Below are 12,072 nucleotides of genomic sequence, written 5' to 3'. Positions count from 1 at the left end.
GATTCTTTGTGCTGATAGATAATTAGGAGCTGTCCAGTTCTCTGAACCCTGGCACGGTATTCTTGCGCCCAAGGAGAGGAACGTTAGGCAGTGCTGTCAGAAATCTACACGAGGGCAGTTTGAAGTGGCTCAGCTGCCCACCAAACCACGGCGGTCAACAGGTTAGGGCGAATGGATCACAAAGGGGTTACCAAGTGGGCACCTTCCTTCACTGGAGTTCCTTTGAAATCACCCAGGGCACCTCCATAGGGCTATAACGCGTGGTCTTGGATGCCCCTCCATACTGTACACCAGCCTTTAAATTGACAATAAACCAACTTAATGGTAACATCTTCCACCACCACCACCCCTATGGGCACTTGCAGTGATTGCAGTGCAGTTCCTAATCCGCTGTTAATGCAGGGTACTTGCCTAAGTAGAGACATACACAACCAAGGTACCAATCACAAACTACACTGAATGACAGTACCAACACTGCCTGAATGAATGTGCACCCCCGCTGGGGTTCTGCATGGGTTTCTGCATAACATGTCTCCAATGTCCTTCATGGCTCGATCCTCGTGTCCACCTTGGTGACTAGCTCCTTCCCCTGCCATTCCACAGATACCTAATCCTTATTGTTATGACAACGAAGATGTCAGACCACTTCAAGAATGACATCAGACCATCAAAGGAAATACAATTCCACATCCTCAGTGCTTCAATTGAACACACCACCTCACCATAGACACAACACCAACATCATGGAGATTATGCCGTCACAACAGCTCGTATACAGATGCATACGTACTCTGTTAGTGTCCAACAAGGTCCTGGCAAGATGTTACGAATGAACGGAAGGACTACAACACCCAGAGGCACCAGGGTTTGCTCTTATGGCTACCCTGATCTGCTTTTGCAGATTAATAGTGATTTTAGTGATAAACTAAAAGTTTCTATCCCCAAACCATACATAAGTGATTTAGCCAGATGCTTGTGTATGCTAAGTACATACCCTGGCTACATTTACGGCACTCATAATTCTCAATATTCACCTTCTCATAAACTAGCTTTCAATAACCTTTGGTTTTTCCCTGAGGTTAGTTAGTAAAATATCCAAATATGAAAGTTGAATTTGAGCATCGGTCGCTGGTTTATATGTTATCTTAAAACCATGGGGGAAAACCTGGTAGAGCTCAACACAGATATTATACTGTGAAGCTCACATAAATGTGGACGCCTCTAATTATTTCCAATTTCACACATTCCGCCCTGAAGAGGAATGACTCATGGAGTAATTGAAAGGAGAAAACAACTCAATATAAATAAGAGGCCTTGGAAATGAATTCTGAAATGTGGTGTTAAAAATGTGTGCTTGCCGCTTAGTGTGTGCACAGCAACTAAAATACGCCTTCTATTGTAAAGTTATCATTGCTAAGTTATATAAGTGTCAATAATTTTCTCTAAATGGAATACGCACACACACACGCACGCACGCACGCACGCACGCACGCACGCACACACACACACCTGCTACAACAATGCTTGTCCCTTCTCATTAATAACAATCACCCAATGACTGGCCCACGGCGACCCGGGTTCAAATCTGACCCAAGGTCCTTTCCTGATCCCACTCCCAAACTCTCCCACGGATTTCCTAATGATAATGATAATAAAAATAAAAATAATAATAACAATAATAATGATAATAATAATATAGGCAAGGAGTATGTTAACCTTGAAGACCAACAGGTTAGACACAAGTCGAAAGGAGGTATACGTGGTATAGATGGTTATGAAACGGCGTGCGTGAGAATGACTTTCAAATGAACATGTGCTGCTAAGAGATGTCAAAGACTTACCGGGATCATCCAGTTGGCCAGGTCCCCATTCTTAGACACCTGCATCGCTCCCAGCATGGTCAAGTTAACATGGCCTCTTATGGGGGAAAACACATCGATAATTAGCCTACAATTAATATTTGTAGATGATGCACAATTTCCTAATTACATAAAGGTTACTCTGAGTGGCATATCTCAGGTATGAAATACAACTAAGCCATTAAGCTTTTTGTTCTGCCCAAGCATCTAAATAAACACACTCCAGAGCATAAACCATATCCTGCTCTTCACCAATGTAATGTCAAAAAAGCATTTCCATCTCCTTCTGTGGAGCACATTGAGTTACCTCCTGGTATGAAATGCGGCGTATAAATAAAGTTTGCTTTGATTCGATTTGATTTCAAACATAACATCACATCAGAAACAGAAACCATAATCTTTTGAGCCCTGTCGGTCACCCCCCTTTGTAACCAAGGGAAATGAATTGCAGCCGCTCCCCTTCGAAAGTAAATGAACCAAAAAATGTGCCATCTGTGTCAGACAGCCTGGAAGCAGCTGGCTATATTCCAGTAAAAGATCAGACGTCAGTGGACTGACCGCCCCAAGTAAAAACAACATTCTAGAAGTATCTGTGTGTTTGGCGCTTGCATCTCATCAAGTGTTTCATTGTGCAAAGAGTATTGACATCACAAGAGAAACGTGAAGACACATACCACACCACGGCCATGCCCTGGTTCAGTTGAAGACACATACCACACCACGGCCATGCCCTGGTTCAGTTGCCGTGGCCAGAAGTTGGCTTGTTTGTTTCCTGGCCCACACAGTTTCCACTACAGAGGGGTGTATTAATGGGACAGGGGAGCTGTAAAGATGTCTTTTGCCTTTCTGTAGGGATCATATTTTTTCCGCAGCTGAAGGGGGCTGGGGGTAGGGGGGTGGGGGGGGGCAGACATGACTGCCTCCAGCCTCAGAGCTATTCTCCATGCTCTCCGCTCCGTCTCTGCCACCGCGCTATTAGCTGCCAGATTCATGGCAGTTATTGGATTTCCCGGGGGATGCGGTGCTAAGAGGGTGGGTGGTGAAATGCGTCAGCCTCCCAGGCCAAATGCGAGAGGAAGGGAAAAAAATATATATATATATAAGTATCGACGCTTCACTCCTCAAGCGACATGGGGAGAGAGAGAAAGATCATGTGTTCCTGGCTGTATGGAACAGTCGTGGAGTAACAGTGGCCATCTGGTCAGGCACAGGATGAGATTAACGACGTGAATGTGGAAAGACAAGAGTGAACCCCACCCCACCCTGGGTGCAACAACAAACACCTCCAATGCTGCTTCCTACGTCGAGAGGTCTGCCAATGATTAGCGCTGTGATTATCTGTGCTAATATGAGCGGGGAGAGCAGAGCCATCAATCTTTAGCTCGGGCTGCTTGATCCTGTGCTCTGCTCCCCTGTGCCCGCTCGCTCGGCCAGGTCTAATTGCTTCATCGACTGCCCCGCATCCACTGACCGCCACCGCCACCTCTACCGCCCTCTCCCAATACAGCCCGAGCTGAAAAACAATCCAGCTCGCTTCACGTGGTCTGTGGGACCGACTGGCTTTCAATTAATGAGCGCACCTGTTCTGATCGTGTGGAAATGTCAGGGAGAGGAGAGCCCCCGGGCGGCTGATACAGTTGCCATCACCCCAATCCAATTTAGTTCCATTGTGTGGCGTTTTCCATATTAAGACGTTATCACAAAGACGCTTTGTTACAGAATCGCGAGTCCGAAAGGCCAACCCTATAGTGAGACTGTCTTACTCTGTGTTCTATTGCAGCGTCTTTTCTCCTGCTACCAGACAAAAAAAGACAGTAAAACAGTCTCTAAAAAAAACGATCCTCTCAGATATTGCCTCCTCCCAGCTCTGTGGCCAGTTGCTCATTTGATCTCGACAGCCGATAGACGGAGAGGACGTGGTGCTGGGCTGCCCACTCTGCTTGCTCCAGCCTCATTCATTCAAGCTTATGCTGGTGTTGGAGAAATTATAATGGCCTACTAAATCAAACAGCAGCCACTAGTTTTGTATCGAGTGGTTTTGGTACAGTTCGTCTGCTTTGCCAGATGAGAGGTTAGAAAAGGCACCAGATTACGGAACCAGAAATAAAGTTAGTGCATTACTGCAACGGAATTAGATTCAGTACCAATCGTTTGCATATTATTGCTCTGGGATGGGTTCTACTGTTGCCACGGACGATTTTCGCGTAGATTTCACCCGGCGTGGTTTATTCCCATTATGTTCCAATGAGGGAACATGATGTTTGTCAGTGGAGAGTCTCAAAAGAACGGGGGCCTCCCCCGCTGTGGTGAATCCTAGTGTTGCGCTTAGGGCACTGGTTGGCATGGGCACCTCTGGTCGCTCACAGGGCCCGACAGCACCCTGTCGCCTCGCCAGAATCAGTGCAGGCCGTAACTTTGTGACATCATAAATTGATTAAAGTTACTGACCATAGCTCATTTATTGAAATTGGGCATGACAGGAATCAAATCCCAGGTCAACAGCTTGAAAGGCAGCTACCCTAACCACGGTACCATCAATACAGCTGAACACCAGGGGGTGCAGACTATTGATGGACAAAAAGCATACTATTGACATGGATCCGTAGCAATAGTGGCAATACTACCAATAGCCATTTTGTATAAAAGAAAACATGTATTGTGCTGGTTTGAGCAGGAATCAGCATGTGCTTACCCCCTGATCATGGCAAAGGACTCATCGCTGGAGAAATAGGAAGCTCCAGGGAGAACCGTCACCGTTTCTTTACCTACAGAAAAGGTAAGAGAAGCATATGAAAGGCACTTCAACCTTGTGTGTGCGTGTGTGTGTGTGTGTGTGTGTGCTTGCTTGTGTGTGTGCGTGTGTGTGTGCGTGCGTGGTGTGCGTGTGTGTGTGCGTGCGTGGTGTGTGTGTGTGTGCATGCATGTTGATATTCTGCTGAAGTAGAGCAACCTTTTCCAAAGTCACCTTTTCAGCCACCAGCTTAAGGAGACAACCCATAGGAAAATAAAAATTACCAGCATTGATGAGGTCAGCGTCCACCTCCTGCTCCGTGGGATATGGGCCCTAAACACACAAACCCAGGACAATAAGTAGATATGTATGTACGTATGCACAGGCAGCCCACATGCAAACACAAAGCCAACTAGAATAATACTTCACGCATACAATCACTAGATTAAAAACATTGGTCAGAGAAACAAGGTAGAGAAACAAAGTAAGATAAAAGTATTTGGACTCTCAGCGGTTCTGCATATACATAAAATGTTTGTCTTTCTTTGGAGAGCCATCATTCGAGAAGGTCTCTCTCTGCTTTTAAGACTCTTCCATACTGCTAACCTATGATTTCCCTCTAGGTGGACAAGGCTGAAATGTTGGGATGCAGGTGGGAGGAGTATGTCAGGGGGTTACTATTTATACATGGGGGGGGGGGGGTTTAAGATTCATATCACAGAAAATCTCATTACATCGCTGTGTCGCTCATTTAACTTCATCAGATATGAGGAGGAGCAGCTTGCTGCCTCTCCGTCCCCCTTCCTGCCTCCTCCTCCTCCTCCCTCTCTCCCCTCAGGAGGAGAATTACACAGCCGTGGGCAGCCGCAGGCCTCTGCTACCCAGCTTATTACCAGACTGGGGAATTGTAATTTGACAAGAGCAAAGATGACAAAGATAGCAATATTTCAACCTATCCAAGTATAAATCCTGAAAAATTACTGTTCGCAGTATAAAAACAGGGAAAATGTAATTAAAATGGAATGTGGAATATAAGTGTAAAAAGACAATATTGCAATCAACAGGTTCAGTCACAAAAAAACGCGTAAATAACATTAAATTAGTGCAGCTTTGTGTGTTCTGCTTTCTTCTGCTATGGTCACATTGTCTGGTAAAGTAAAACCCACTCAGAGCTCAAGGTCTTTCTTCAAGTGCCTTTGTGACGGTGGGTGGTGCTGTGGGTACTAAACGAATGGAACGGACTTCCACTGAACTGTAAGCACTTCATAAGTCGAATATCGCTTCGAGGAAGCATGGACTCTTACCAGGCCGAGGATGCCATTCTCACTCTGCAGGTGGACTGTAATGTCGGGCTGGATGAAGTTACTGGCCAGCATGGGGATCCCGATGCCCAGGTTGGCTAATCAGAAACACATACGCCCCAATTAAAACACCATCACATCAGCACAACACAGCAATCGGAGTTTACCCTTAGATGGTAAATCAGTGAGCACTCTTGTTGTCTATAGACATTGGTGGACATCCGCAGGCAGGCATTTTCCCCTTTGAATTATAACCTCCCAATGTGCTTTGACGATTTGACCATAAAAGGTGGCTGCAATCTTTTACTAGCTGCACATTTCCTTGCTATGGAGCCAAGTGTCTTATGCTGTATACTGTTTGTGGTTCCCCTACACAGTTTTCAGTAAGCTTCAGAACTAGTAAACACATATTCATTGTATGCAATATCTTCAGAGCAGCCTCAAATTTAATATTTTCGCTAAGGGGCACTATGGAGACCACTTGACGGTGCCCAAGAAAAAGGAGGTTTAATTCTGGCGTACCATACATTCCGTCTTCAAACTCGAGAGCAGCGCGACGGATGATTCTCTCCCTCACAATGTCAGAGTCCTTCTTTGGCTTGGGCTTTTGGTCCTGACCTTTCTGCACTGTTCTCCTCTGCAGGTGACATGTGAGAACGAATAACAAGGAAAACAGTGTGAGAGAGAGAGAGAGAGAGAGGGACAGGGAGCGGGAGAGAGAGAGAGAGGAAGCGGGAGAGAGAGAGAGAGAGAGAGAGGGATAGGGAGAGAGAGCGGGAGAGAGAGAGAGAGAGAGAGAGAGAGGGAGCGGGAGAGAGAGAGAGAGAGAGAGAGAGAGAGGGACAGGGAGCGGGAGAGAGAGTGGGAGAGAGAGAGAGAGAGAGGGACAGGGAGCGGGAGAGAGAGAGAGAGAGAGAGAGAGAGAGAGAAAACAAATGAAGAGAGGACAAGGGGCTTCCAAAGGGAGGAAGAGATGGTAGGATGAGGGAAGTGGGGGCAGTGTAATCCTCCTCACCTCTATTCTCTTCTCGTAGCTGTCCCCCTTTACGATCCTGTGCACGTAGATGCTGGGAATGTGGATGTCCTCCTCGGCAAACGTCCCCACGTCCACCACCTCCTCCACCTGTGGACAACACGGCCTCCTTTATTACAAAAAGATCGTATGATGCTCGGAGCAATCAAGCTTCTTATGACAATGATGCTCCAGATTGTTTCAAACCCGTCCAAGATAATGGAAAATTACTCTTTACATACTATTTCACTGGGAGAACCATTCACATCACCCAAATAAAACCAGCAAGCCAAACTCAAGCCACAATCTTATGGCATAATTGGAATTTTAGGGCCAAACGTACCCCTGCCAAAATCTCAAGATTTTAAAATATCTTTCAAAAATATGTATCGTCACACCCGACAGATAAGCTTTTACGAACACGGTGACATACACCGCAAACACACCATAGTGTTACATTTTCATCCCAGATGAGGTCGAGGCCTTGGATCCAACACACACATAGGTGCTTTACTACTGCAGGAGCTCGCAGGCTCTTTTAGGGAGAACGGCACCTTTAGGTTCCCCACTGCAGGAACCGCCCTTGTAGGACCTTTTTCTGGGACGTCTTCAGGAGCAAAATAAGTACCTACTCCAGCTTAGACACCTCTGTGAGGACCTGAAGCAATGGTTGATGCTAATTGGTTAAATGTGACATGAGTAGATCACAACAAGTGTCATTTCAGCTAAATTTATCAGAGGTTATGTGGTGAATACAGCAAACTAAATGACAGTTTACATAGTTGGCCTGTTGAGGTAACAGTACTGAATGAACCATAAGCACAACGTCAGTTGAAATGGAGGTTTTATTTAATCACAGTGGCTCTGGTATATTCTTTTATCAAGTTATTACAGCAATGAAGCCATTTAATCGAGTGTTAGCAACTTAAAAGACAAATTTAACTGTCGACTGGACCTAGAGGTAATCTTAACATTCCAGAAAATCTCTGGTGTAACAGTCTAATGATGTTGCTGGAGGCATATATCATTATTTTGTCGTGTTGGGACTTGACGTCGCAATCGAAGAGCAAAATATTAGGCCACGTCACTTGTAGGTCCGTAGTTCCTGCACTGCGATGGAAACAGAGAGGCTGAGAGAGTCGATTAAGGGGCCGTTCCTGTAAATGTTCACACCACCTGGGCAGTGGCCCCTAGTTCCTGCAGTGAAAAAGCGCCTCATGTCAGAGGGTTTAATTGGCAGAGGGAGGGAGACAAGCACTCGCACTCCTGGGCATTAGTGATGACACAGCATTTATTTCCAGGGCTTCCGATGTCACTGTGATTCATGTAGCTTGGCTAACAAACATCAGGGAGCCACAGAGACCAAAAGCAGCCGCCCAGGAGCCTAAGATGCACACGCAGGCAGGAGAGCTCCAAGGCCCAATGATCTCCAGCAGGGCTGGGGCTGTGGTGATGGGGTAGCGGCCTGGGCTACTAGAGAAGGGGACAAATGGCACAGAATCCGAACCGAGTGCTTTTTCAAGCAATGGCTTGGGATGGCTCGTATATCTATTATGAAAAAAAGACATCCTGCAGGACAGAGACGTAAAGGGACACAGAGGGTGGTAGAAAGGCAACACTAACCACATGTTGCTCTTTAGTATTATAGCTAATCCACAAACTCTAAATCTCTAGTTCAAATAATCTGTGGTGCAACCAGATGACAATAATGTGCCGTGCCATGCCAGCTGAGCAGGCGTAACTGCACAACATCTGTCCTCTGCAAAATGATCAGAGCTTATGTGAGGACAAATCAGAACAATTGATCGTCGGAAGAGGAACACTGCAGATTAACTGATCTATTTGCAGATCTTCCAAGATACTAACTGCATTGGTGATGTGTAACACAAAGTAATACAGATATTAATCTGACCAATGCCTGATAAAATATTTATGGTCTGTTGAGACAGTTAATGCATCCCCGCAGTGAAAAAAAGGTTTTTACCAGAATACAACATGAATACGAAATGAATCTTCTGTTTGGATTTCAGGCACTTAATGTGAATCTATTGGGAGAAAAAACTGCTTTTATCATATATATATATAAAAACTAGTGCTGTCAAATGATTAAAATATTTAATCGCGATTAATCGCATTTATGTCATAGTTAACTCAAAATGAATCGCAATTAATCGCAAAGTTTTATCTATTCTAAATGTCCCTTCATTTATTTTTTTTCATCATTTATTTTTTTCATTTTAATGCTCCTATCAACATGGAAAAGTGGAGTGGCTTGCTTTATGCAAATGTTTTATTTGATTGAAAAACAACATTGCCAAACAGTGCAGTACAAAGTAAAATTATAAAGGGCACATTTCAGGTAAACAAGGACTCAGCCTATAGTGCAGTTAAACCATGGCTTAATATTTAATTTTTTTCAAGTTTGCTGGGAACATAGCAGTCAGGCTTCTTATTTCAGAAACAATGAACCGTAAGAGTTAGGTAACCAATAAAAGGTAAGCCTACTACTTCTTTGCTTTCAGCCAGCTACTCAAACAGACAAGCCTGTTGACATTTTCCGACAACATTGAAGCTCGCTTCTTTTGCACAACACAACTTTTAAAAGTAAACTTTCCATTCAGAAGCTTTTTATCATCCATTTTGCCGTATCGCGCTCACCATTCACTCAAACCGTAACGTTAGCCTACTACTATTGGCCGGCTTCCAAGCCCAAACGGCGTGCCTATTGTTTTGCTTCCAGTCTAGCTAGATCCGGCGTGGTGCTGTAGTGTTTCTAAGGTTACTAGTTGCTGCAACAGCATTTGAAAAAAACAACACAATTTGCGAGGCCAAAAAGAACGTTAATCTAAAAAAAATTAAAAACATATAAAAAAAATAAAAATTAAAAAAATTAAAAACGTTAATCTCGCGATAAAAAAAATATACGTCTTTAAAATGGGTTTGCGTTAACGCCGTTAATAACGCGTTAAACTGACAGCACTAATAAAAACATAACTAAAATAAAAAAATCACAGTCCTCTGCTGACACAAAACAAATGCAATAGGAATGCAACTGAGCCTGTGGCATTCAAGAAGGGGCTTCCACTTAATGCTTTATAATTTTAATAGATTTGACAAAGCACTTCAGTCATGAGTCACCACATCCACTTGGAAAGAGCAATCGGCGTTCATCGACTGGCATACAAAGAATAAAACAACCCTTTCAGGAAATAATGCTGCAAACAAAAAAGACAACTACTGCCAATTCACCTCAGACAAGTAAAAGAAACAGGCACCATTTTCCCAGTGACATTTCACCGAAACACCATTTTAAACTAACATTATCTCACTCACTCAATATAAAAAAAAAAAACTCTGAGCCTAATCGATCTCTCTCTCTTCCTCTCTCTCTGCAAACAGAGTTAGTGGGCTTTGTGGTTTCAGTCAGAGTTCTGTAGCTGTGCCAACTAGATCTGATACATTCAGTAGTGCATATCGGCATGTCAGCTCGCCTATTAACTCTACTGTGGCAGTGACATTACCTGGAGGGTCTCCTAACTCACAGGATTAACCAATCACTCCATCACCAGTCCTTACACTGAAGACATGTCATTTTCAGTAGGGTCTGGGCTGTCAGTTTGACCTCTCATGAGAGAGGTGCTAATGATGGTGGTGCTGGGCGTTACTTCTACTGCCTCTAGCATGAGGTTAAAGTAGCAACATCGTCCTTATTCCACACATGATCCAGCATTGCTCTTCCATACCTGATTCATACCACATAATGGTGTATAGCTTAAATTATACACAGCCGGGTCAATCAATCCAGATGTTTTGGCGATCAGCTGGAAACAGCAAGATATGGTGATTATAATGGTCTTCTGTGTCAGAAAATCTGAAGTCCAGGGCTTCTCTGTGTCCTATTCATGTGTTCACATATGAAGTGTGCCACACCGTGCGGGGGTGACGGAAATCTCATCCCATCCCATTGGCGGTAATTTTACTCATCCTCCCTGACATCCACAACACCACATGCAGCTTCATCTAAAAACAACCTGCCTCAGAAAATCACCACCTAGCGAAGCCAGCGTTCACTGTGGGCGTCCAAAAAAAGTAACAAAAAAGAAAAGGAGTTAAATAACCCGGCGCTGGATGAAAAATGCTCATCGCCCTTCAATTTGCCGTCCAATTTCATGCCACCAGCTATCGCGCAGTACCAACAGTTGGGCAGTGTGAGTCTCTCAGCAGGTGTCAGCTCCACACATTTCAATATCCTCCACAGGGAGAGAGCAGGGAAAACTGCATCTTCGACTTGATTTAGTTCTGATTCTTGACTCTTGACTAGAAAGTTGATCAGAATCTTTAGTTGATTCTGAAATGTGCAAGTCAAGACATATTTTATTTTTATTTATTCATTTTTTAAAACATCATCAGTAGAAATATAAACAACACTCGTGTGCTATTCGCAACTGTTGAGAAGTTAACTAACACTGTGTATTTGAACTGTTCATAAGTGCAAGGAGTTTGCCTCTTTTTTTCAAAGGTAAAATTGATCAAATCAGGCAGAACATATCCTCTCAATTACTTAATTAAGAACACTACAGAATTTCAACTATCAGGAACCTCATTGGGCAAGTCATCTGTAAACATCTCCCATTGGTCGAACATGAATGGAAACATTTGCAAGACATATCAACCAATCATAGACAACAACTGGATGAAGACCACTTGACATCCTCAACACAGTTTGACTACTGGAGTAGTGGGACGCAACCCTTATCTCTCAGTCTCTACGATGTCATGGCTACCAGCCAGTACTCTAGAGTGCTGAGGTCCTTCAGCCTCCCCCTGTCAGTATACAAAACCACCACTGCCAACACCACTGATGCAGTACAATATGCAGTACTTTGCAATCAAGTTCTGTAGTGAAGAATGAACATGGGTAATCCTGACTCTAGTAAGCAAATCAACAGTGCATGTCACATCTGATAAAAAAGATGGCTAGATTGAGTATCATGACTAATGAATTGTATTTATGTGTTATATACTGTAGTATGTGATATGTTATGTGTTCTATATTGTAGTATGTTATATGTGATATGTTATGTGTTATATATTGTAGTATGTTATATGTGTTATGTGTTAGTCAATAGTATAAAGTCAATAGTGACCATAATGTGGTTTCCTTTTAAT

The 12,072-nt window shown here is 43.8% G+C and overlaps 1 protein-coding gene across 1 annotated transcript in view; it reads right to left on the bottom strand.

Moving 5' to 3' along the window:
• Positions 1 to 12,072, bottom strand: part of oxct1a (3-oxoacid CoA transferase 1a) — a 35,243-nt gene that overhangs the window by 12,805 nt on the left and 10,366 nt on the right. Inside the window, exons 8-13 of the mRNA XM_012820654.3 lie at positions 6,907 to 7,014; positions 6,414 to 6,528; positions 5,895 to 5,989; positions 4,875 to 4,923; positions 4,552 to 4,624; positions 1,842 to 1,917 (exon numbers count right to left, since the gene is read on the bottom strand). Of these exons, the coding sequence (XP_012676108.1) occupies positions 1,842 to 1,917; positions 4,552 to 4,624; positions 4,875 to 4,923; positions 5,895 to 5,989; positions 6,414 to 6,528; positions 6,907 to 7,014 (516 nt within the window). The remainder of the gene's footprint in view (positions 1 to 1,841; positions 1,918 to 4,551; positions 4,625 to 4,874; positions 4,924 to 5,894; positions 5,990 to 6,413; positions 6,529 to 6,906; positions 7,015 to 12,072) is intronic.

The sequence above is a fragment of the Clupea harengus genome, chromosome 18 (genome assembly GCF_900700415.2).
Source record: "Clupea harengus chromosome 18, Ch_v2.0.2, whole genome shotgun sequence".
Taxonomy (NCBI): Eukaryota; Metazoa; Chordata; class Actinopteri; order Clupeiformes; family Clupeidae; genus Clupea; species Clupea harengus.
This window is presented reverse-complemented; position numbering and strand designations above follow the sequence as displayed.